The sequence below is a fragment of the Stegostoma tigrinum genome, chromosome 10 (assembly GCF_030684315.1).
Source record: "Stegostoma tigrinum isolate sSteTig4 chromosome 10, sSteTig4.hap1, whole genome shotgun sequence".
Taxonomy (NCBI): domain Eukaryota; kingdom Metazoa; phylum Chordata; class Chondrichthyes; order Orectolobiformes; family Stegostomatidae; genus Stegostoma; species Stegostoma tigrinum.
In genome coordinates this window covers 37,343,937-37,371,478 of record NC_081363.1, presented here as the reverse complement: position 1 = coordinate 37,371,478, position 27,542 = coordinate 37,343,937, and the positions used below count along the sequence as shown (strand labels likewise).

Below are 27,542 nucleotides of genomic sequence, written 5' to 3'. Positions count from 1 at the left end.
TGTAGAATTTTTTGGAACCAGGGAAGGACCCATGGCGGCCTCTCTACTGTCCAACTATGGAAGGCTGTCTGTATCATGCGTCACTGTAAACAACATGGATCTGTATTATCATTTTGCCTGTAGAAGGCAGATTATAGAGAGTTCCCAGATATGATTTTAAAAGGTACAGCTAGTCTTATGGGGTGAAACTTTGCTGCACACACATTCCATTTGAATATAGATGCCTCAATATGTCATATAGACAATGTGCTGATAAAGGTGACAAGTTCCAGTAGCTTCGTTTTATAGAGTCATAGAGCTGTACAGCATGGAAACGGACCCTTCGGTCCAAAGCATCCATGCCAAACAGATAACCTTAATAAATCTAGTCCCATTTGCTGGCATTTGGTCCATATCCCTCTAAACCCTGAGATAACAAGGTGTCGAGCTGGATGAATACAGCAGGCCAAGTAGCATCAGAGGAGCAGGAAGGCTGATGTTTCGGGGAAGAAGAGTCTAGGCCTGAAACGTCAGCCTTCCTGCTCCTCTGATGCTACTTGGCCTGCTGTGTTCATCCAGCTCTACACCTTGTTATCTCAGATTCTCCAGCATCTGCAGTTCCTACTATCTCTAAACCTTTTCTATTCTTATGCTCACGCAGATATATACCAGTCTCCATCACTCCGTCTGGCATCTCATTCCATACATGCATCCTTTGAATGAAAATGTTCCTTTTATATCTTTCCCCTCTTACCTTAAACTTACGTCCTATAGTTTTGGACATCCCCACCCCAGGGAAAAGAACTTACCCGTTTACCCAATCCATGCCCCTCATGATTTTATAAACCTGTATAAGATCACCCCTCAGCCTCCAACACTCCAGGGAAAATATCTTCAGCCTTCTCAGCCTCTCCCTTATTGCTCAAACCATCCAATCCTGGCAACATCCTTGTAAAACTTATTCTTTTGTTGTGTGTGAGCTTTCAGGGATATGTTTGTTCTCAGGTACTTACTTTGCTTCCTAATAATTTGTTGATGGTTATTTTGGCTTCCATTAGCTGATTACATAAGGTGGTGACTTCATGGCTGACATTTCTCTTTTCCTCTTCATGTAGCTCAACCTGTGTGTACATCATGAATGTAAGCAAATGTTGCATAAGATGGATCAATTACTCTTTTTGAAATTTACGTGTAATTTGCAAGGTGTATTTCAAAATAACGGGTTAAGCAACAAAATGCCAGTGTTGCATGAAATAATACACATTTTTCATTGACAGGAGATTCATTTTTCACGTATTTAAAGTCTAAACAAATTGTAGTTACAATAAATTAAACGACTACAGTAATTCAAATAAAATATATTCAAATAAATTTAGTTGGTATTGTATTTATACCTATTTGCTAAACATAGCAAGGTAGGAACTCATAGGAACTTCTTGGGCTGAATCTTAACTATTTTTTGGCTAAGTGTGAGTAGTGTTGAGCATTTTGGAGGGATTCTCACTGTGAGGCCTAATGGGATGCCTCAGTATATTGTATTAAACATGCTTCATTAACCACCTACCCCATGCTACTGTATCCCTCAAATCCGTTTCTATCCCTATCTTACCATATGCCTTTCCCAAAACAATTTGGCACTTGGTGGCTACCAGCTGAAAGACCAGCATCCATGGCACCCCACCATCTTTAAAGACTGCTGTACATCCATCAGGGCACTGGCATTCTAAACAGTCCTGCTCAGTCAAGAACGTTCCCCAAAGAGGTCTGGGAAGGAGAAGGTGACACCACAATTCTCCGACAAGGATATCCAGATCCTGGTCAAGGGGGTCCCACAAAAGAGAGGAGTCCTAATCCTGGAGGACCAGTGAAGGAAGCTATGCCATGAGACCCTGGCAGTCTAGTCCAAGGTCACCACCTCTATGGTGCAGAGGACCGCCAGCACTGGAAGGAAGGTCTTCTCTGCTCCATTGGGGTAAGTTTCATATGCTTCTCTCTGCTCCCTGAACGCTTCTCACTTGCCAGATGTCCTTTTACCTGCAAACAATCTACTCCAATCAACTTTTGAAAGTTCTGATCTCATACCATTAAAAATTTCCTTACTCCAATTAAAATCTTTAACTTTTATGGAAGGCTTATCCTTTTCCATAACCATTTTGAAACTGGTGATGAATTATGATCGCTAGACCCAAAGTGTTCCCCCATCTTTACTTCAGTCACCAGCCCTGCCTTATTGGCCAAAAGAAGGTCTAGTTTTGCTCCTTTTCTAGTAGGAGCGTCCACATACTGATAGAGAAAATTTTCGTGAGCACATTTGACAAATTCTTCACCATCCTAACTTTTAACACTATGGTAGTCCCAGTCAGTGTGCAGAAAATTAAAATTCCCCACTATTACAACCTTATTATGCTTACGCATAGCTGAATGTCCCCACATATTTATTTCTCAATTTCACACATTATTTTGGAGGCCTATAGTACAATCCCATCAAAGTTGTCTTTCCTTTTTTATTTATAATTTCTACCCATATATTTTCACTGGACAATTTTTCAGAAACATCTTCCCTAGTTACAGTGATAATGTATTCCTTAGTCAAAAATGCCAACTCCCCTCCCCCTTCTTGTCTCCTTTCTATGCTTCCTATTGCATCCAAAACCAGGAATATTGAGCTGCCAGTCTTGTCCAATGTTGGACTGGCCACTTGAACTGCTGTGCTACCCACTTGAGAGAGATAAAAATGACTTTCAGCTCTTCTTCCTCAAACTTAGAAATTAAATGGACAAAAACAGTTGCTGTATTTTATCGTCTCCTCTCCCCATCCCCCTTTTCTGATGAAGGCCTAGGCCCAAAACATCAGCTTTTCTGCTCCTAAGATACAGTTCCGGACCTTGTTATCTCGGATTCTCCAGCATCTGCAGTTCCCATTACCCCAAAGGTATAGCCCCAGCATAAAGGAATGACCCTTTACAATGGCGATGAGGAGGTATTTCTTCAGCCAGAGGGTAGTAAATCTGTGGAACTAATTTCTACAGAGGGCTGTGGAGGCCAAGTCATTCAGTTTCCTTAAGACAGAAATGGATAGTTTCTTGATGAGTAAGGGGATCATGCATTAGGGGAGCAGGCAGGAGAATGGGAATGAGAAACATATCAGCTGTGAGGAAGTAGCAGAGGATGCTCAATGGGCTGAACAGCCAAATTTTGCTCTTATGGCCTTATGATATGGTCTTATGGGCCAGGGAGCCTGGCTCATACTCCAGCTGCTCCTTCCTCACAAGGAGACATGGCAGAGCCAGGAGGCACCCAGCTGGAGGTCAAATCACACATAGACCCCTCAGAAATCTCCTCTCAGGTTATTCCAGACACCCTTCCAGGTGCACCCTGCAAGTCTCTGACCCTTGGAAGTTAATGCTGAGGACAGCCAACTTGTGTCTGACAGAGGCATCTCAGCCTGTCTGTGCCATTCAGACACGACCACTCTGCGGTCACCTGAAGAAACCTTCAGGCCGAGGGACTCCACTGCAAGCAGGGAACCTCCACCCCAATCGTAGAATGGGTACAGCCCTGAGATATAGCGGGAAAGAAAGGAAGAAGAAAACTTATGGTGGGCATTTGGGTGGCAATGCAATGAACATTAATTTCCAATTTTGGAAAAAAAATGATATTGTTTTGACCTTATATCTAGTTACTTGTCTCTATGCGGTCCTGCTTATCACTGCTACAGCATGAGGCTTAACTTGATATTCATGCAGGATGTACCTTGGAGTGGTGTTTGGGTTGAGAGTCTGCTGCAGTATCTGGAACAAGATGTATATAGTGTATTGGGTCCTGCTGCCTGCATTACCCCTTGTCTGTAACATCTCTATTGTCTCCTGGGCCTCTGTGTTTAAAAGTGTTGATGAAATGGTGGTCAGACTGAGGCAGGGAGGTGCATAGCAAAAAGGGCCAATGCTTGCCAGCATTAGGGACCCTTTACGCTTGACCTGCACACAGCCTGGGTTCTTTGACATTAAACATCCTCGCATTGATGGCCAGGAGTTCCAGGCAAGGGGCTGCAGTGTTAGTGCATACAGTAGGCCATTTCAGACTTGAATGAGGAAAATGTTTTCATTGAGATGATAGTGAACCTGTGGCATTCTCAACCATGTTTCAATGCTTTTGACAGACAGGAACTAGAAAACAAAAGGCTTTAATAGTAAAGTAGCGAATAACTATTTAGATGCTCAATTGAACATTGATTTGTCAGGTTACCACTATTTCACCTTAAAATTTCTTAAGGCACTGACAAAGTTGCTCCTCAGTAACTTTCTGCAAATTCATCATATGTGATTCTCACCATTACTGTCTTCTGAGACACACAGTGGGCCAGGCTAAATTTTTTTCCACTGAACTCTTAATAGTGTCATAGAGTCATACAGCATGGAAACAAACCCTTCAGTCCAACTTACACATTCTAACCAGACATCCCTCTCTGACCGAACTAATCTCATTTGCCAGCATTTGGTGTATCCCCCTAAACCCTTCCTATTTGTACATCCATGCAGAAGTCTTTTAAATGTTGTAATTATACAGCCTCCACCACTTCCTCTGGCAGCTCGTTCCAACACACACCACCCTCTGTGTGAAAAAGTAACTCATAAGGTCCTTTTTAAGTCTTTCCTTTCTCACCTTAAACCCATATCCTCTAGTTTTGGACTCCCCCACCCCAGGAGAAGGGTTTGGCTATTGACCCTATCCATGCCCTTTCGCCTCTGACACTCCAGGGAAAAAAGCCCTGGCCTATTCAGCCTCTACCTATAGCTCAAACATCCTTGCAAATTTTGTCTGTCCCCTCTCAAATTTAAAACATCCTTCCAATAGAATGGTGACCAAAACTGTATGCAGTATTCCAAATGTGGCCTCATCAATGCCCTGTACAGCCTCAACATTACATCCAAACTCCTACACAGAGACACTGTTATGACCAATGAAGGCAAGCGTGTCAAATGCCTTTGAAATAACTCCAAAGAGGCTGGTATTCCATTACCAAGTCGCCTTTTTATTTATTTGTAGAGAGTCCCTGACACTGATCCAGCTCACTCAGACCCTGTTCTCAAAGTGAACAGAACCATGGATACTCCTGTTTATATCTATCAGCCAGGGTTCCCTGATTAGACCAGAATAACAGTCCCCAACAGGGAACTCATATTGTCTGAGGTCCAGCTGGCTGACCTTGTTTCAATCACTACAACCTTCTTCACTACTCTGTCTACCTGCAACTCCGTTTTCAAGGAGATACACACTCTGTACTCCAAGGTCTCATTGTTCAGCAACACTCCCCAGGGCCTTACCATTTGCTGTATAAACCCTACCTGGTTTTCCTTACCAAAATGCAATACCCTCACATTTATCTAACTTAAACTACATCTGCCATTCCCTCAGCCCATTGGCTCATCTGATCAAGGTCCCATTGTACTCTGAGACAATCTTCTTCACTGTCCATTAACCACCTATTTTGATGTTATCTGCAAACTTACTAATCATACCTCCTGTATTCACATCCAAATCATTTATATAAATGACAAAAAGCAGTAGAACCAGCACTGATCCTTGTGGCATACCACTTGTCACAGGTTTCCAGACCGAAAAACATTCCTCCGCCATCAACCTCTGTCTCCTACCTCCAAACCAATCTTGTATCCAATTGGCTAGCTCCCTTGGAACCCATGTGATGTAACCTTACTAACCAGTCTACCATGCAGAAACTTATTGAACGCTTTACTGAAGTCCATATAGACAACATCTACCATTCTGCTTTCAGCAATCTTCTTCGTAATCTCTACAAAATACTCAATTAATTTAGTGAGACATGACTTCCCACACACAAAACCAAGCTGACTATCCCTAATCAGTCCATGCCCTTGCAAATACATGTAAATCCTGATATCAGGCTCACTGGTCTACAGTTCCCTAGGTTTACTTTACAGCTTTATTTAAATAAAGGTACTATGTTAGCCAATCTCCAGTCTTTTAGCACCTTACCCGTGGCCGTCAACGATACAATTCTTTCAGCAAGGGGCCCAGTAATCTTTTCCCTAACTTCCTACGAAGATCTAGGAAGCACCTGATCAGGTCCTGATCTTTAAAGGAGTAAATTCAGGATTTTGACTGCTTTAGGTTGCTGAACAGCACATATGCTAATATGGATATTTTTTCTCTCAACTACAATTTGCTCCAGCATCCAGCCTGTCTTTATATAGGTCATAAAAAGTCAAGTTAACAATAAGCTGCAATTAAATCAGCCAGTGAGTCATTTAGTTATCAAATGATTCTTTGGAAATTCTGTCTTTAGCTCGTTGTTCCAAATGACCTTCTAACCCTGTCTTAACATTAACAGATCAGGTCTTCACAACATTGAAAACAAAAATGCATTTACCTCTACTTTAGAATCCACATTTCCAAATGCATTACAAGCTTTCATCAGAACAGCTTCTTCAGTTCTCTTCCAGAAAACAGAGCCTTGCTGATTATTTGCCTAAGCATGGCAAAGTGCCCTGGCTATTTTAGTGTTGTTTATCCCTCCACAGATGCAGTTGGACCTGCTGAGATTTTCTAGCAATTTCTGTTTTATACCCAATTTCAACCAGTTTTCTGCCTTGGACATAGGAATAAAGGAATTGCTGGAGCAAGGGATGGTGGAGTGGTTTGAAACAAGAGTTTATCTTGTTATTTTTCTAACAACCTGTGCTTGCATGATACAAACAGAATACACTTTTTGCCTATTCCTATCGTCAGTCCACAGAGAGGCAGAAATTACTTGGGAAAAAAAAAGGAGTGGAAATCTTTGGGAGTCGTGAGCCCAAAGTCTTCTGTTTGTCCCAAGCATTTTGCACTTAGAAAAGTCATATAAACATTATTCTGAATATTAATCTCTTCAGAAAATTCTCAGCTCATCTGCTGCTCAAACACACATCCCAAACTCTTGTAACATCAACAACAATTTCCTACCATACCTGTGGTTAGCCACCGAAGTTCTAGATACTGTAATCTTCATGCCTTGCGAAATTGTGCTGCCTGCATCTAAAATTGCACCAAGCCCCATTTATCCATCACCTCTGTGCTCACTGATCTGCATTGACTTCCAATTCAGCAGTGCCTCAAATTATATTGTACAGCCCTGGTACCTTCTGAGATACTGGTGTTCTTCAGATTCATGCCTTTGGTTGCCATGGTCTTAAGCTCTGGAGTTCCCTTACGAAACATCTCTGTTTACCTTAATTTCTTATTTTAAAATGTTCATTAAAATCAGCTTCTCTGGCCAATCCTTACCTTCTTTTTTGGTTTGGTGTAAGGTTTTGTTTTGTGATACACCTATGAAGTAGCCAAGGACATTTCATTCTGTTAAAGTCATGATGTAAATACAAATGGTTGTTGTTGAAATCCCTTTAGATTGTATTGAAATGAATGAAGACAGCCAACTTCCATTGTCTCTTAAGGGAGCCTGTTCCATTGACTAACTGACTGAACTAGTGGTTCTGATATTTGCAGGAAGGAAACGCATTCCCTTTGGGCCACTATGGCAGGAAACACTCTAGCTGCTTCAGGATTCAAAAACTCCTGATGGGAACTGACCTGCTTGTACCCCTTCAGCTGTTAGGATTCCTGAACTCTGAATAAGCTGGCTCATAGGCAATAAAGGTAAAACTCTGGTTAAATATGAGGAATGCAACCTTATTAAAATATTGAAATGCTTGGCTTGCCACGGGAGAAAGTTAATTGCAAAGCATACATTCCCCTCTACAACTGACTCCTTTTTCGGAAATGAATAAACCTTTTATTCCTGCAGGTACATTTTGAATTCCCCCCCTCCACTTTGTGTACCTTCTGTTTCCAATCTAAATGAAATTCTGCATCTGCTTTTGTTGCATTGTAATCACAGTAATATATATATATATATATATATATATTCAAGCAACAAGTCTTAAAAAATTACAAATGTGCTTAATGATAAGAAAGTGAAAGATCATTTGTTTTCTTGTTGAGTAAGGTTCTGATACAGCCCAGGAGTCCTGGGATAACTCCTCTGCTCCTCTTTGAATTAGGGCAATAAGAATACCTGAACAGGCAGATGAGCTTCAGTTTAACACCATACCATCCAGCATCCTTCTATGCTGCACTAGGTTCTGTCAAACTAATATGTCACTCAAGCCTTGGAGTGAAACTTGAGTGAGGAGTGTATTGTGTAGAGGAAAGAGTGTATCAACTGAGCCACAGAATACTCTGACAAATAGCTTATCCTGGTCAATTTACCAACCTCCACAAAGTAGGAACAATGCTGAGACATTCAGGCTCATTTTTCTACTCACAGATCGAAAAAAGTGGAGAACTAAATGTTGTTTCTGCACTTCTCCAACACCCCACTCTAACCTTAGCCTTCACACTGCTTGTTATGCCAAAGTAAATTTTGCCTTTTCCATTTCTGATTATTCTTACAGCCTCTTCAATAAAGTTGCTGATATGATCCTCTTCTTACTCATTTTCTGCTGTCCTCGTACAGCGGGGAAATGAGCTCAGACGGCAGAGAAAATTAATTTACATCGAACCAGTTTAGTCTTCGATTTGAATATAGCCTCCAGACATGAAAGCACCGTATTCAAGATTGATCCCCATTAAAATGTATGCAAGATTTCACACACATTCATTAAGTCCAAAATACATTTGTGCTATAATTTATGTTTAATATTATACCTATCTGAGTGAACAAATCCATTTTGCCTTGAAAACCAATGAGTAGCTTCACATTTCATTTTGAAATCAGGTGTTACCAATCTGCTCAAAATTGTTCCTACATTTGCATTAGCTAGCTAATTGCTTTGATATTCCCAAAAGGAGACAATCATTACTATACTCCAGATTAAAAAATGAAAATGGGCAGTTTAACTAAAATTGCTTTTAGGCCATACAATAAGTGTGTGTGCTATGCCATTTTTAACACCAACATATTGTTGTTCAATTTTTTAAACCTATTAGTCCCTATCAATCATCTGCCAGAGTTGCTTTCCATAATCAAAGTAATGGAGTTTAGCTGCATTGTAAATTCCAAATCATCATCAATGCAAGAACAGCCAAAAAACTCACATTTGACATGGAAACTAGTTTGAGCAACACCAGAGGTTGGATTTTAGACAGATGGTGAACTCCTAGCAGCCCCATAGTGTATATTTTCACGAGAGACTACTTCTGCTTAGCTGGCTTGAGTACTTTATTTTTCAGGAAGCATTCCTTTATGAGATGGGACTTCACTCTCCCTCCAGGAGGAAGTCCTCCTTCAGGATTGCTGACTAAGTGGAGGCTAATGGCTCTATGTATTGGCAGCATCAAGCAAAAGCATTGGTGATGCGGGTAGTGTTCAGAAATGATCTTGGACATTAATGAAAGTCCAAGATCTTCCTTGAGGCAGAATTGAAAGGCCATAGTGAGTGACACGTGGGGGCATGTTGGAGAAATGAGGGATTAGAGTAACTTGAGAGAGGCAAAGCTGTTGAGTGGGGCAATCTTCCAATTGGAACAGGGGCCCAGAAGGGAAGCAATCTGCCCACGGGGTTAAACTTACACATTAGGAGCTGAACTTTCCTGCCTCTGAGTATCAGAGTGGCAGTGGGCTAAGACCCTTGACTAACTGTTCATTGCAGACTCAAGGGCCTCAATTCAGCCATGAGTGCATAATCTATCCAGAGCTTCTTCAATGCCTGTAAAATTGTGGTAGGAATGTGTGTGGGTGATCTGGCACTGAGTACACTGCCAAAGGCATGGTTCCTTAATTTGCCTCCACCTGCCTGTTTTCCTGCCATCATGTGATGCCTGTAAAATTTAGCCCAATGTATTGTTCAGTGCCAACTTTGATGCTGTTGTGATCGGGCTGACAAGGCCATGCTAAAAAGTGTAACATTAAAAAAAATGAACAAAAGCCAACACAGTGAGATGATAGATGATAGAATATGATATAAATGAGACAATGCTAGAACCACTCAGCTGTATATTCTTTCCTGTCAACTGTTTCCAACATCCTCCATTCTAAAACTGAATATGAAAGCAGATCATGTGGTTTCTTGGGATAAGATTCATTTTCCAATCTCTTGGTTTATTTTTTGCATCAATGTGATCTATATTTAATCTAGTGGATACATTAGATGACCTTGGTGATTCCGCTCTGCTTGGCTGCAATGAAAATACACACAGGACCTGAACAGTGGCAGGAGCAACAGATAAAATCCTGAGGAATGGGATCAGTCAGTAAGGGACTGCGGACAGTCAGTGAGGGACCAAGGACAGTCAGCGAGAGACTGAGGAAAGTCAGCGAGGGTTTAGGGACAGTCAGAAAGGACTGAGGTCAGTCAGTACAGGATTTGGGACAGTGAGAATGGGATTGAGCTCAGTCAGAGTGGGACTTGAGACAGTCCACAGGGTCACCACAATTTGAGAAAAGAAATTCCTGCTCATTTCTGCCCTACCTGGACATTCCATTAGTCTGAAGCCATGTGCTCAAGTTCTAAACTGTCTCAGAAGGTAAAACAACTTCAGCATTTACCCTGCAAAGCCCTCAGGAATCCTTCATGTTTTAATGAGGTCAGGTCTCGTTCATCTAGGAAGTGTTTTAAGTTGCAGTCTCTGTCAGGCCACTTTCTTTCCCACGACTGAATTTAGTTGTAGATTAATTCATATTGACCGCAGATTGTGGAGATTAGGTGGACTAGCCATGGAGATTAAAGAGGGGGATGGAGGGGTGGGTCTGGGTGGGATGCTTTTTGGAGGGTTAGTAGGGTCGTGATGGGCTGAATGACCTGCTTCCACACTGTAGGTATTCTATGATAAACTGCTTTAGTATCTGAGGCGTCATGAAGGGTGCAGAATGTTAAACAATCATCAGCAAACATCTACACCTTTAGCCTTTATGATGGAAGGAAGGTCATTGTTCAAACAGTTGAAGATAGTTGGACCTGGAGACTACCCTGAGGAACTCATGTCAAGATGCCCTGGAACTGAAATGACTGGCCTTTACAAACAAAACAATCTTCCCCTGTGCCAGATATGACGCAAAGCAGTGGAGAACATTCCTCCGATTCCCATTGACTTCAGTTTTGCTAGGGTTGTAGGGTCAAATGTGGCTTTCATGTCAAGGGCTGTCACTCTCACCTCACATCTGGAATCCAGTTCTTTTGTCCATGTTTGAACGAAGGCTGTAATGTGTTCAGGAGCTGAGTGGCCCTGGTGGAACCCAAACTGGGCATCAATGAGCAAGCTCTGTTTTTCCCAATGGATGCTGCCTGTGTTTCTGAAACGTTCTGTGTTTGTACCATTGAACAGGTTATTGCTGGATATATATTATTTGATATCATTATCAATGACCCCTTCATCATTTTACTGATGGTTGAGAGTAGACTAGTTGGGCAATAATTTGCCAGGCTGGGGGTTGTTCTGCTGACAGGATGTACCTCGGCATTTTTTTGTCCCATTGCCAGATATATAGTGTGTTGTAACTCTATTGGAAAAGCTTGACTCAGCATCTGGCTAGATGTGGAGCATGAGACTTCAGTAATATTGCTAGAGTGGTATCTAGTGTCTTTGGTAATTTCTCAATATTATACAGAATTAACTGAATTAGCTGAAGAATAGCATCTATGATATTGGAGAACTCAGGAGAAAGCTGAGATGGACCACCCCCTCCTCTCTTCTGGTTGAACATTATTGTAAATGCTTCAGCCTTCTCTTTTGCATTGATTATGAGTTACGACGTTGAACTGCTGCAGTGGTGTAGGTGCAGTGTAATAGTACTGTGAAGAATGATTTGACCCAGCAACAATGAAGGAATGACATATAATTCAATTTCTTCTACTCCATTCAGGATGTGAATATATGAAATCTCCTCCACCAGTTACTGTTTATTTATCCATTATTATTCATAACTAAAGTGGCTTAGATCTGACCGAATGATTACAGGATTATTTAATGCTTTCTATCCTATGCTGCCTATGTTGTTTGGCATTGCACTAGTTCTGTTCTGCAACTTCACCAGGTTAGCATCTCAGTTCTAGGTATAAGATAATAAAGTGTGAAGCTGGATGAACACAGCAGGCCAAGCAGCGTCTCAGGAGCACAAAAGCATCTGCAGTTCCCATTATCTCAGTTCTAGGTATGCCTGGTGCTGCTCCTGGCAAACCCTCCTGCACTCTTCATTGTACCCTGGCTTGATTCCCTGACTTGATGGTGATGGTAAAGTGGGGGATATGCCAGCCATGAGCTTACAGGTTGTGGTTGAGGCCCACAGCGCCTCATAGATGTCGAATCATACTGAAAAATCTTGTAGCTGAGAAATAAAATGACTAATTAAGTTTATTTTCAGAAGCAAGTTGACTCAAAGGCAGCAAATTAATTAACAGATGAAAATAACAGAACAATCCTTATTTTCTCACCACTAACGAAAAGAAATTATTTTACTAATGCAATGCATATTATTACACAGTCACATTTTATCACACTGACTTGTGAGTGTGATAGATTAATTAAACTAGTAGAGGTTTCGTTTATATTTATCCCCAGGTTCAGGCAGGCTTTGATAGGCGCTGATCTGAATGTTCCTTCCATGCTTTTAACTATCTTTATTCTAGCCTATAGATTCCTATATGGACAAGAGGCTTTATAACCTCTAACAATTTATACAATTAAGAAGGTTAGATTGGGACAGCCATGGGACATGAATATTTCAGAGGATGTCAACTCAGGACTAGGGGCTGCAAGTTTGCTCTCCACTTTTCTAGACTGTCTAAAGGTTCACTCCAGCCTTTGGTAAAGAACTGTTGATTCAAATACTTTTCAAAGAAATAAAGGGTCATGATATCCTACTTCAGAAATTCAGCTCACCACATTAATCTTTATAAACACAATGTGGAGCTGGAAGAACACAGCAGGTCAGACAGAATCAGAGGAAAAGGACAATGTCTCAGGTCAGGACCCTTTTTCAGAACTGTTCTGTAGAAGGGCCCTGACCTGAAACATCGATTTTCCTGCTCCTCTGATGCTGCCTGACCTACTCTGCTTCTCCAACTCCACACTGTGTTGACTCTGACTCCAGCACCTGCAGTTCTTGCTATATCCGAGTGCATCAGTCTTTATCATTGGATTCCCAGCTAAGACAGCCAATAGAGATAACAGATTGGGCAATGATGTGAGATGTATTTAACCTTGTAAAGGTCTGCAACAATTACAAATGCAACTCTATGTTGCCAGTCAGATGATTAATCTCAAATAATGTTTTGATCTTCTGAACCTTTATAGACTATATACTGGGATAACATTAAATATAATGCACTTGAAAATGCACTGCTCTTAAAAATATAAAGTGTGATGTTATGGAGATGTGAGATAAGACAATATCTAAAAGCAATCACCAAACAATGTTTTCTAACTCTTATCCAGGCACTTCTTGGAAGATTACTTAAATACGAAGAAACATAGAAAACAAAAAGGAGGTGTTATTTTGCTGTTTGAGCCTGCTTCCCCATCCAACATAATCATGGCTGATCATCCAACTCAGTGCCCTTCCCACTTTGTTCCCATACCTTTTAGCCCTAAGAAACATGTACCACTCATTCTTGAAAACATTCAATGTTTTGGCCTCAAATGCTTTCTGCGGCAGAGAATTCCATAGGTTCACCACTCCCTGGGTGAAGATATCTCTCCTCATCTCAGTTTTAAATGGCTTATCCCATATCCTTAGAATGTAACTTTTGGTTCTAACCTCCCATTTATTGGGAATATTCTTCCTGCGCTTAATCTGTTTAGTCCAGTTAGAATTCCGTAGGATTCTATGACAACACCCTATTCTTCTAAACTCCAGTGGAAAAAGTCCTAACCGATCCAGTCTTTTTTCATACGTCAGTTCTGCCATCCTAAGGGAACAATAAGTACTCTTGATGGTATTGGGGAATTGGATTTCACATATAACAAACTGAAAGTACTAGAGCTAAAATAACCCAACGTTAGTAGTTGAGGAAATCGAAAATGATAATAGTACACATGAACTAAGAGGCAGGCTGAAAAAATCGTTAGGCTATTTTCCACAGCATTTCCATCAAACAGATCCATTACTTTGAATGTTGCACTTACCGCCAGTGGTGTTCAAAAACAAACAATTGCCCAAAAGTTATATTTTTGTGAGTCATCATGCTGTTTACTCACCATCCTATGCAGCTTCTTTTCAAGATCCTGGTTAACTCTTTGCAACTCTGTGTGATTGCTTTGTGTCCTAAACAGCAATGATAGAACAGTAAAACAATTATAATCAAAAGGCTTACTTTGGTTAAATGGCAAGCGAGAAAGAACAACGTGTGTTTAATGACCTATCCAAAGAACATGTCCTGAGTGCGAGGTCGGATTCACAACTAACTGTTCCTTTGTTGGGAAGCAGCTTTGCTGAGCATCAGTGCTGCAGCTACTATGCGAAGGTTTATGTCAATATCAGGACTGGGCTTGAGGTAGTTGAGTGAGATTTCTCAAAGGAAATAATCTTACTGTGTTTCAGTTAGGGACTCTTGAGTCATGGCACTTGCTTTACGTTCAAAATTAAGAATAAATGTGAAGCAAAATAAATTTTAAATGATGCTAAACTTGGGGTGTGTGATTGCAACCTGAGAAAGAATGTGGCTGCATTTAACATTGTATTAAAAAATGTGAAACATACAGAATGTACAAAAAGCAGGCAACAAATATATACGCCATTGAATGCATCAAATCAAAAGTACTTTATGAGGAAATGAATCAGCAGATAACAGTCCAAATTAGTTGCTTCAATAAGTAATCAGTCCTGTTGCAGAATTGGTTTTCATAACATGAATATTTCACTGCATAGCATTTCATTATGAATTCTATTTATTTTGTTTCCAATTACAGCCACACTTATTGTCCAGGTTGCAAAATAACAAGGATCACAATATCACATGATATGATACTGCTTGACCTTTCACTGGTATTTTCAAGCTGAAGCTTGGAGTTTGGTGAAGCTATAAAATCCACAATTGACTCAGTATCATGCTATCCACTTAAACTTTAGCTCATATAACTCCATTTTCACTAAAAATATCCATGATCAATGCAGTGAGGGTCAGCTGATGATTATTTTTCTGGAAAATCAGGTCTGCCATGTATGTCTCCAACAACTTTCATATTATGACCTATTTAAACTTGAGTGGTCTGTTATTATTTCTGTAACAAACTTCAGGGAAATTTAAAAACCATGACAGAATTATGTTTCAAAACTTGCAAAATGTGGGGATGAGAGCAAAGAAACATGATTCTTTGTCAGAAATTCAATTCAATCAGTAAGAATATGAATAACCAAATATAGAATATACTCAGATAATAAAATGTGAGGCTGGATGAACACAGCAGGCCAAGCAGCATCTCAGGAGCACAAAAGCTGACGTTTCGGGCCTAGACCCTTCATCAGAGAGGGGGATGGGGGGAGGGAACTGGAATAAATAGGGAGAGAGGGGGAGGCGGACCGAAGATGGAGAGGAAACAAGATAGGTGGAGAGAGTGTAGGTGGGGAGGTAGGGAGGGGATAGGTCAGTCCAGGGAAGATGGACAGGTCAAGGAGGTGGGATGAGGTTAGTAGGTAGCGGGGGGTGCGGCTTGGGGTGGGAGGAAGGGATGGGTGAGAGGAAGAACCGGTTAGGGAGGCAGAGACAGGTTGGACTGGTTTTGGGATGCAGTGGATGCACACTGCACCACACAACCAGCCCAGCTCTTCCCCCCCACCCACTGCATCCCAAAACCAGTCCAACCTGTCTCTGCCTCCCTAACCGGTTCTTCCTCTCACCCATCCCTTCCTCGCACCCCAAGCCGCACCCCCATCTACCTACTAACCTCATCCCACCTCCTTGACCTGTCCGTCTTCCCTGGACTGACCTATCCCCTCCCTACCTCCCCACCTACACCCTCTCCACCTATCTTCTTTACTCTCCATCTTCGGTCCGCCTCCCCCTCTCTCCCTATTTATTCCAGTTCCCTCCCCCCATCCCCCTCTCTGATGAAGGGTCTAGGCCCGAAACGTCAGCTTTTGTGCTCCTGAGATGCTGCTTGGCCTGCTGTGTTCATCCAGCCTCACATTTTATTATCTTGGAATCTCCAGCATCTGCAGTTCCCATTATCTCTGATAGAATATACTCATTTGTTTTAATGGAAATAAGTCCCATCAGTGATGGTACAAACTACTGAAATATACGCAGTCCATGTACAAAGAAAGCTACGGGATGCATTGAGTTAGCGACAAGGAAATAATTTAACTGAGTTCAAAATTCACTATGACAATAAAGGTTTCCTACCTATAATTTAATAGCAAAAGTTAGCAAGAGTACCAAATTTGGCAGCCATATTTTGTCATCACGTTAACATTTTTGTAAAAATACAAGCTGAATCAATTCTGTTGTCCTCAATTTCAAGATCAGCATCAGAACATTGCCTTAACAAGAGAAAAATGGGTTAAACTAGCAAAATTTATCCAACTTCCAAGGTTATGTTGCATCTTATTACTCAATCACCATATGGTTGATGTTTTTGAATGTAGTGGTCTAGAAAATTGTCCAAATTAGAAAGAAATTGTGATGTGTAAAATTTAGATACTCCGAAACCTTGGTTTGAAATCAAAGTGGACAAGCATTCCCACAGTAAAATAACAAATCCAATAGAATGATTCCCCTGATAAGCCAAACTTCCAGACTGGGGCAGATTAGCTGTTCTCAGACAAGTTTGCTACATGACTGTACTTAAAGTACAAAAGCACTGTGATCTGGACTCCACCATTGTGTTTAACAACCATTGTGACATACAAGGTCATTATCTTAGAACAGTGCGACAAGCCTGCATTCTTACCAGCAAGGAACAGGATAAGAAAGGCCATTATCTAACATTGAAGAAGCTCTGCTCAGCTTGAGCGGGGAATATTCCTATCTCTAATCCTGAAACTGTAGGAAAGGGAAGTCACCCTGGCAAAGAGACTGAGTGGCTAGGAGGCGATCTGCAGCGATGGAGGTCTAGTTTGAAGAAAAGTTATGGCTTTGTCTTCTATGCAGTAAGCAGTGAGTGTGTGGCAGCTATAGCAGCATTGAGAGATGAATGGCTGCAAAATGACCTTGCTCATTTCCTCTGAATCTCCGAATTGTACAATGCATAAGAGGGCCCAGTGAGTATTAGCTTTCCACCCATTTTGTCTGCACTGGCTCTTTCAGCACTTTGATTTAATGCTAATCTCCCACTTTTTCCCTTTAACCCAGATCTCTATTTGTAGTAAAATCAGTGAATGCTCACGTGACTGCCTCAATAAAACCTGCTCCACCACATTTCCAGGCAGTGAATTCCAGATCCCAATTACTCACTACATGGAAATAATGTGCCCTCTAGTCCTTGATCTTATTACAAGTGGGAACAATTTCTCCCTTTTCACTCTGTCATTCCCTCTAACGACTATGACAGCCTCTATCAAATCTCTCCTTTTGTTTTTCTCAGAGCACACTTGCCTAGTTTGCACAACACTTTAATTCCCTGCCTAATCATTCGTTTTTTTTCATTTTGTGAGCAGGAACACCTTCTCCCTATCCAGATTGCACATTGAGATTCAGGAAACATCGACCAAATCTCCTTTCAGTCTTCTTCTCTCTCAGGATAACAGTCCCAGCTTCTTCAATCTATCCTGATAACTGAGGCCTCTCATTCCTGGAACTTTCTTGTAAATCACTTACAATCATAGAGTCATAGACTCATACAGCACGGAAACAGACCCTTCAGTCTAACTCATCTTTGCTGAGCAGATATCCTAAACCAATCTACTCCCATTGGCCAACATTTGGCCCATATTTCTCTCAACCCTTCCTATTCACATACCCATCCAGATGCCTCTTAAATAGTCTAATTAGATCTTCCTCCACCACTTCCTCTGGCAGCATGTTCCAAAAGTGCACCACCCTCTGTATGAAAAAGTTGCTCCTCAGGTTCATTTTAAATCGTTGCCCTCTGGCTTTAAACCTATAGCCTCTAGTTTTGGACGTGCCTACCCTGGGAAAGATACCTTGGCTATTCACCCTCTCCAAGTCCCTCATGATTTTTTAAGCCTCTGGAAGGCCACCCCTCAGCCCCCTAACATTCCAATTAAAACAGCCCCAGCCTATTCAGCCCCTCCCTCCAAACTCCGCAACATCCCTGTAAATCTTTTCTGAATCGTATCAAGCTTAACAACAGCTTCCCTATAGAGGGAGACTGGAACTGAACACAGTATTCCAAAAGTAGCCTCACCAATGTCTCCTGTATAGCAGCAACATGACATTCCAAGTCCTCCAATCAATGCATTGACAAATGCACACCCTTTAATACATTCGCACCTTCCTACACACAAATGTGCATAATACTCTAGCTGAGGTCTAACAAGTGTTTTATACAAGTTCAACATCATTCCTTGCTCTTGTGCACCAGGGCCTATTAATGAAGCTGAGTACACTGTATGTTTTATTATCTGCCCTCTCCTCCTGTGCTGCCATCTTTAGTGATCTGTGCACATATTCCCAGGCCCTTCTACCTCTACACCCATTTGGAATTATACCTCCTATTTAACACATTCTTCGATACCTCACATTTCTCTGCTTTGAAATTCATCTGCCACCTTTTTTTGTTATTCTTTCAAGGGATCTGGGCTTGGCCAGTATTATATTGCCCATCCCTAATTACCCAGAGGGCAGTTAAGAGTCAACAAAATTGTGGAGTCACATTTCAGCCAGACCTGTTAAGAATGGCAGTTTCCTTCTCTAACGAGTGAACTAGATGGGTTTATCCCGACAATCAGTAATCGTTTCATGATCACCATCAGACTCCTAACTTCAGATGTTGTTTTATTGACTTTATATTTCCAATTCCATCAACTACCATAGTGGGATTTGAATCCAAATCCTCAGAGCATTAATTGTGTCAATCTACCAATATGTCAATATCCTTTTACAGGTCTACACTGTCATCCTTTCAGCTTACAAATCTCTTACAAAATCTACAAATTGGCCCCTGCACTCCATAATCTGCATCTTTTATACGTATCAGGAAAAGTGTCCCAATCCTGACAGCTGGGGAACTCAAATACAAACCTAGTTTCAACTCAAAAAATATGTAACTATTAAGTTCTGTTTCCTATCCCTCAGCCAATTTTACATTCATGTTGTTAGTATCCTTTTTATTCATGACTTATAACTTTATTCATAAGCTAATGAATTGTGTCATTGTATGTTAAAAGTCTTTAAGAATTTTATGCACAACACATCCGCTGCCTTCCATTCGTAACTTCTGTTACGTCTTTAGAAAGCTCTACCAAATTAGTTAGACATGATTTTCCTTCAACAAACCCATGCTAAATCTTTTGAGTCAACCATACCTTTATCCAAATTCGTCATCACTGAACTTAAACTGACTGGTCTGTAATTGCTGGGTCTGTATTCACTAATATTGTTTGAACAATGTCATAATGTTTGCAGTTGTTCAATTCTGTGCCCAGTACCTGACACCTGTTATAAGCTTACTTTTTTCTTTCTTAGTTTAATTTCCATTTCACTTGAAGACAAGGGATCTCTGGTTCTGTTTGTCATCACCTTTTGAAGGAATATACCTGGATTCTGTTTGAAAAATCTCCTTTTTGAAGGTAGTCCACTGTCAGTGATTGTTTTTCCTCTGAAACGTTTGGTTCAGTCTATTCAGTGAAGCTCTGTTCAACCCCATTGAAGTTAGCTCTTTGCCAGTTGTTTATTCTTACTTTGGATTGCCCAATTTCATTTTCTACCGTCATCCTTAACCTTACAATACAATAATCACTGTCCACTAAATGTTTCCTCCGTCACTTGATTTACTTGGTTCACTTATTCCCAAGAATCAAGTCTAGTGATGTTTCCATTCTTGTTGGATGGGTCACATAACTGCTATAAAAAAATTGTGATACAATCTGGGAACGCCTGTCCCTCAGTTGTCCCTATGTTACCAATATACCAGTCTATGTTTAGGTAATTAAAGTCCTCCAAATTAATTACTTCATGGTATCTACACATCTCTCTAATTTTCTTGCAGATTGGTTCCTGTTGTTTCTGTTCCACTAAAACGTGGTCTGTAGGTTATGCGGAGTAATAAAATTATGTCTTTCTTATTCCTCAACTATATCCAAATCAATTCTGTTTTTGAACCCTCTGAAACATCCTCTTTCTTCAGTACTGCAACGCTCTCATTAATCAAAGTGCTACCTCTCCTTCTTTCGGCCCTTTTCTATCTTTTCTGTATATCTTGTAACCAGGAATATTAAACACTCATTGATTCAGGTCTCCATTGTTGCCACATCATAATATCACAAGGCCTGTGACACTCCAATCTTATTAACTATACTCCATACCTTCATGTTTGTGTGATGTAACCCTGTTTTAGACTTCATAACTTTCTCTCTTACTTTGATTCCACATATTAACTTATTATTCTCTCTTTTAGAGCTATCTGCCTCTCTCAGCACTTCACACATCCCGGTATTATTTTCTAATATTCTCTCTTAGTTTCTTTACTCCTGCTAGGTAGTTTAAACCCTGTCCAATAGCATTAGCAGAGCGCCCAACAATGAACTTTGCACCTGCTCAGATGCTGCCCATCTGACTTGTAGAGGTCCTTCCCCAGATCCTGTGACACAGGAATCTAAATCTCTGTCACTTGCATCATCTTACCATACGTTCAACTGTCTTATTTATCAGTTTCTGTACTCACTTGCATGTGATGGGGAGTAATCTAGAGATTACTTCTTTAAAGTCCTTAAAATTTAGTAATTTGGAGATTACTACTGTAGAGTCCTGCTTGGTAATTTTCAACCTAGATCCCTCAGTTCACTTTCCAGGACTATATTCCACTTACTGATTATGTCATTAGTACCAATGCTATTTCCCCTCAGAGGAACATCCTGCAGTTGTTCTGTGACATTCTTGAACCTGGCACCAGGGAGCCAACATACCATCCTGGAATCATGTTGATGGCTGCAGAAATGTCAGTTTGTTCCCCTACCTAAAAGAATCTCCTGCAGCTCTACGTCCTCTTCTCCTTATAGCTGGGCCACCCGTGGCGTCATTGGCTTGACTCTTGCTGCACTCCTCCGAAGATCTTTCTTTATCACCAATATCCAGAATGGAAAACTGACTAGTGAGCAGAACTTCTGGGGACTTCTGCACTATCTGTCGGTTTCTTTTGGATTGCCCAGTAATTAGCCATTCTTTAGCTGCCTGCTTGACCCTACCCTGCAGTGTTACCACCTTCTAAACATACTCCACACTTGGTTCTCTGCCTCATGGACCTAAATGGAGCTGAAGCTAGAGTTCAAGTTTGCGCAGCCAGTGATCTTCCCCGCACACAGGCTTGAGTAGGTCGTGAGAAGTGTCCACCACTTTGCAGTGCTGCAGGATGACTATTCCACTTGGCCAAGTAGCCTTGTCATGCCTTAGGCTTATAGTTCATTACTTGGACTTTGTGATCAGACATGATGGGAACTGCAGATGCTGGAGAATCCAAGATAACAAAGTGTGGAGCTACACCCGAAGGTTGCAGGAACAGCAACTCATATTCCACTTGGGAACCCAGTAGCCCAATGGTATCAATGTGGACTTCACAAGCTTCAAAATCTCCCCCTCCCCCACTGTATCCCAAAACCAGCCCAGCTCATCCCCTCCCCCCACTGCATCCCAAAACCAGCCCAGCTCATCCCCGCTTCCCTAACCTGTTCTTCCTCTCACCTATCTCCTCCTCCCACCTCAAGCCACACCTCCATTTCCTACCTACTAACCTTATCCCACCCCCTTGACCTGTCCGTCCTCCCTGGACTGACCTATCCCCTCCCTACATCCCCACCTATACTCTCCTCTCCACCTATCTTCTCCTCTATCCATCTTCGGTCCGCCACCTCCTCTCTTCCCATGTATTTCAGAACCCTCTCCCCATCCCCCTTTTCTGATGAAGCGTCTGGACCCAAAACGTCAGCTTTTGTGCTCCTGAGATGCTGCTTAGCCTGCTGTATTCATCCAGCCTCACACTTTGTTACTTGGACTTATTTGCTTTTGCTTCCATTCAGCTCACTCTTTTACTATTAATATAAACTAGAGATGAGTAGCAAGTAGAAATTCTTTTGCCTAACTCACAAATCAGCTATCCTCCACTGTGCTTTGTTTTCAGTCTGTGCTAGTTTAAACTTTCCCGTTGTTCAAAATTACTGATGTTACATTATAGTCTCTAACAGCAGTTGTTCAACAAACAACCAGCTCACAAATTTCATGGGGTGTCACAGTTGATATTTGTCTGTGATGAATCATGTTCTCGAACTCTCGATCACCCTGTGGTACATATCCTTGTTTACTATGATCTGCCAGTACTGCTGGCAATACAAAACTTTTCACTATACTTAGTTACATGTGATTGTAATAAATCAAATCAAATTAATTCTGTCATGGCACACTGTCCAATTTGTAGCATCTACTAGTCGAGGTGCAAAAATACAAGTTTAAAGTGAAGTTTATACCAGATGTCAGAATGATTATATCTGACACTCTGAGCAGATTACCTAATCCACACAAAGACCAGGATAATCATTTTGACTTGGACGTTAAATTGAAAGCGTGGTGGATGCTGGAAATCAGAAACCAAAACATAAATTGCTGGCAAGGCTCAGCAGGTCAGGCAACATTTGCGGAGAGAAATCAGAGTTAACATTATGGGTTCAGTAGCCCTTCCTCAGCACATTGATGCTCTCGGCTGTAACGTTGAAGACTTGTTCCTTAGCAATACAACAAGTTCAACTGTTCCTTACACAATGTGGACTATTTTGAGTTTATTCAGCATTCCAGAATGGATTGTCTTTGACAAGTGGACAGCAGTAAACTAGCAAAACATTCCAGATGAGTACAAAGTGAGGAGTGATCCAAATGTTGAAAGGGGAAAGTTTTACCGTCCTGGGTATAGCTTGTGATCAGAAGGCAAATATGGATGTCTTTGTCCAGCAACCAATTTTTGACAATTCTAAGGAACAGGATGTTATTCTTCAATGACAGATGAGAATGAAAGAAGTACCTGACAAACAAATGGGTAGGGTCCCACTAAAACTGCGCACTAGACAAAATGAAAACAGTTATACCAGCTAAGGATTCTGAAATATGCAATCAGCTCAGATCACACAAAATCATTACAGATCACAGTGCTGCATTGTGAAGGACAGAAGCCTACTCAGCTCAACATGTGACACATCAAAATGTACAAAGTAATTGAAGAAGGAAGTTCTAAACATGATGATTGCATGATGATACTGAGTGACAGCAATTAGCAGTAAGAAAGCCTATTTGTCAAACAAGTGCAACAGTGAACAATATATACCTCTCCTGAAAGGTTATATATTTGCCTGATCAGAATGAGTTATCAAACCTTCAACGTGTTACTTTGAAGTTTGAAATTTTCATTTTGTTTTCCCTATTTATGTAATCGTCAAATAAATAACACATGCTTATGTATCAACACATGTTTGGGATTTCTTTTATCTTTTGAAAACGGGAGATGGTTGTGCTATGTCAGTATATTAGCCTACCTTTAGGAGACACAGTGTGTCAGTACACTTTTAAGAGACACACTCATGCTGTCATCACTATATCATGACATTTGGCACAAGGGTAGAAAGATTACATGTTCCATCTTAACTCAGATCACTTGAAGCATAGCATGCTATTGAAAATATACTGTTCTGATGTAATCATATAGTTTAATACTAGTTTAGACATGAGGTGTCTGTGAAATGTAATTATATATATTATTGAAATATTTCAATACTTAGTACATATTGTAATATGAAATATTTCAATATCTGTCCCTACTTAATTTCTTATGTTACAAAGGGTAACATAAGACAATAGACAATAGACAATAGGTGCTGGAGTAGGTCATTCAGCCCTTCGAGCCAGCACCACCATTCATTATGATAATGGCTGATCATCCACGATCAGTATCCTGTTCCTGCCTTATCCCCATAACCCTTGATTCCACTATCTTTAAGAACTCTATCCATCTCTTTCTTGAAAGCATCCAGAGAGTTGGCCTCCACTGCCTTCTGGGGCAGAGCATTCCATATATCCACCACTCTCTGGGTGAAGAAGTTTTTCCTCAACTCTGTTCTAAATGGCCTACCCCTTATTTTTAAACTGTGTCCTCTGGTCCTGGACTCACCCATCAGCGGAAACATGCTTCCTGCCTCCACAGTGTCCAATCCCTTAATAATCTTATACGTCTGAATCAGATCCCCTCTCATCCTTCTAAATTCAAGAGTATACAAGCCCAGTCACTCCAATCTTTCAAAATATGATAGTCCCGCCATTCCGGGAATTGACCTTGTGAACCTACGCTGCACTCCCTCAATAGCAAGAATGTCCTTCCTCAAATTGGGAGACCAAAACTGCACACAATACTCCAGGTGCGGTCTCACCAGGGCCCTGTACAGCTGCAGAAGGACCTCTTTGCTCCTATACTCAATTCCTCTTGTGATGAAGGCCAGCATGCTATTAGCTTTCTTCACTGCCTGATGTACCTGCATGCTTGCTTTCATTGACTGACGTACAAGAACACCTAGATCTCGTTGTGCTTCCCCTTTACCTAACTTGACTCCATTAAGATAGTAATCTGCCTTCCTGTTCTTGCCACCAAAGTGTATAACCACACATTTATCCACATTAAACTGCATCTGCCATGCATCCGTCCACTCACCTAACCAGTCCAAGTCACCCTGTATTCTCATAACATCCTCCTCACATTTCACACTGCCACCCAACTTTGTGTCATAAGCGTTGCCACATCAAGTAAAAATGTCTTGCTAAAGGCAAAATCAAACTCAGTACCCATTGCAGTGTAGGAATTGTTTCTTCTACAGATAAACAGATAAACCAATATGTATAAATTTCGAGACTACTGTTTGATTTGTTGTTTGAGTGAAACAAGATTAATGCCAATAAGTATTTCAAATTAGGTTCACATTGTGTCAATGTAAGATGATTCCGACTATTGTCATTACCACAAAATAGCAATGCCATTGTGACTTAGCACCAAATATGTAACATTCATATGCATAAAAAAATGAAGTTATAAGTAATCAATTCTTACAAAACTGCATAAAATGAAATTGGACTTCCTGTTGTTTTTGGAAGCAAGAGCCACTTTGTTTTACTCTGAGTCATAAAGTGGAAAACAAACATTTTACTGGAATAATTCTCCCACATTAATGAACAGAATTGAAAATATTTTGAAGTCTAATCAAATTGTTAATTTTGTTTCTAGGTTCATTTTATTCGCAACTAAACCTTCGTAATTTTTCTGTCAGCTTTTTCAGCTTCTCCTGTGTGTGCTGAAGTTCTGTCTCCAGATATAGACAAGTCATATCGAGTTCTGGCTCCTGCAGTTCTAACTGGTATTTCTGGAGTTGTTTCGGTGAAGAACTGAAATAAAAAGAATATTGTTGTCATTGCTTTTTTTTCTAGATTTGCTTCCACCATGTTTCAGACATTTTTAAACACTTGGGTGTTTAGTGTTTCCCCAACCACACCTCTGCCCCCAGCACTATTTTTGCAATTCAATCCTTAAAAATTTTATCACCACTATGCTCTTTCTCTTGAGAGTGAATTTTGATTACCTTTGATATTGAAATCAAATAATAGTAATATGCAGGTTTTATCTTTCTACATGAGTGATTGGTGCATTGATATACTGAGTGGAGTTTGGCATAGCATGTAGAACAGGAGACTGACTACTGAGTGACAAGGGGTGACCGGAAGTTGGTGGGGTCCTCTCATACCACCCCACCAACCTCCGGATACAACGCATCATCCTCCGCCACTTCCGCATCTACAATCCGACCCCACCACCCAAGCCATGTTTCCATCCCCACCCTTGTCTGCCTTCCAGAGAGACCACTCTCTCCGTGACTCCCTTGTTTCCTCCACACTGCCCTCCAACCCCACCACACCCGGCACCTTCCCCTGCAACTGCAGGAAGTGCTACACTTGCCCCCACACCTCCTCCCTCACCTGCAACCCAGGCCCCAAGATGACCTTCCATATTAGGCAGATGTTCACCTGCGCATCTGCCAATATGGTATACTGTATCCACTGTACCCAGTGTGGCTTCCTCTACTTTGGGGAAACCAAGCGGAGGCTTGGGGACCGCTTTGCAGAACACCTCCGCTCAGTTTGCAATAAACAACTGCACCTCCCAGTTGCGAACCATTTCAACTCCCCCTCCCATTCCTCAGATGACATGTCCATCATGGTTCTCCTGCAGTGCCACAATGATGCCACCCAAAGGTTGCAGGAACAGCAAATCATATTCTGCTTAGGAACCCTGCAGCCCAATGGTATCAATGTGGACTTCACAAGCTTCAAAATCTCCCCCACCCCCACTGCATCCCATAACCAGCCCAGCTCGTCCCCTCCCCCCACTGCATCCCAAAACCCACCCAGCTCGTCTCCTCCCCCCACTGCATCACAAAACCCGCCCCGTTCATCCCCGCCTCCCTAACCTGTTCTTCCTCTCACCCATCCCTTCCTCCCACCTCAGCCGCTCCTCCATTTCCCACCTAGCAACCTCATCCCGCCTCCTTGGCCTGTCCGTCTTCCCTGGACTGACCTATCCCGTCCCTACCTCCCCACCTATACTCTCCTCTCCACCTATCTTCTCCTCTATCCATCTTTGGTCCGCCTCCCCCTCTCTCCTTATTTATTCCAGAACCTTCACCCCATCCCCCTCTCTGATGAAGGGTCTAGGCCTGAAATGTCAGCTTTTGTGCTCCTGAGATGCTGCTTGGCCTGCTGTGTTCATCCAGCTTCACACTTTGTTATCTAGGGTTTTATAATAATCTGGCAGTTTAATGCACACAATTATTTGTACAAGCTTTTCATTACAGATTTATTTCCCTGACTGGATTTAAATTACCTGACTGCCATGGTGGGATCTGAATGTGCATCTCCAGTCTATCAGGCCAAACCTCTGGATTTCTGATCTATAGTGATTAAGCTACCAGATCCAGTCTGGAGAAGATTGCTACAATTCTTTTCTTCAATTGTTAATATCTATTAAAAACATAAAGTACCTACATTTATTTTCCTTTGAAGAAGTTAATTCACAATAAATGTCAAACATGGGGGGCAAATCTTTGTCTTGCTGCCACCTTATTAAAAATCTAACAGGGAACCAGGGATTTAATGAGAATAAAAGCTCACAGACGACCGAAGCATCAGCTTACTGTGGGTTATCTTCCTATTCTAACTTCTAGACAGGCCATGACTTGAAGAAGCAGAGCGCCTTTTGGAAAGTGACAGTCACCGTTTTCACCTTAAACTGCCCTGCAGTTTCTCAAAGCATCCACAAATCTTTGGTTGCACAAGTAACAATGCGGTTGCTTCCAGCAGTATTTTAGAAAATCACTAGCTGGAGGGGAACATTTGAAACTGGTCTGGCGTTAATCAGTTTAC

The 27,542-nt window shown here is 41.4% G+C and overlaps 1 protein-coding gene across 4 annotated transcripts in view; it reads right to left on the bottom strand.

Annotated features, from left to right (window-relative positions):
• LOC125455766 (uncharacterized) overlaps positions 1–27,542 on the bottom strand; it is a 55,963-nt gene that overhangs the window by 10,846 nt on the left and 17,575 nt on the right. Inside the window, exons 3-6 of one of the 4 annotated variants that reach the window (XM_048538187.2) lie at positions 27,004–27,140; positions 25,377–25,511; positions 14,188–14,254; positions 993–1,100 (exon numbers count right to left, since the gene is read on the bottom strand). In XM_048538187.2, the coding sequence (XP_048394144.1) occupies positions 993–1,100; positions 14,188–14,254; positions 25,377–25,511; positions 27,004–27,014 (321 nt within the window). In that variant the 5' untranslated portion in view covers positions 27,015–27,140. Of the gene's footprint in view, positions 1–992; positions 1,101–14,187; positions 14,255–16,331; positions 16,394–25,376; positions 25,512–27,003; positions 27,141–27,542 lie in introns of those variants that run through there. The other 3 variants (XM_048538185.2, XM_048538188.2, XM_048538186.2) reach the window with 3 other exon arrangements.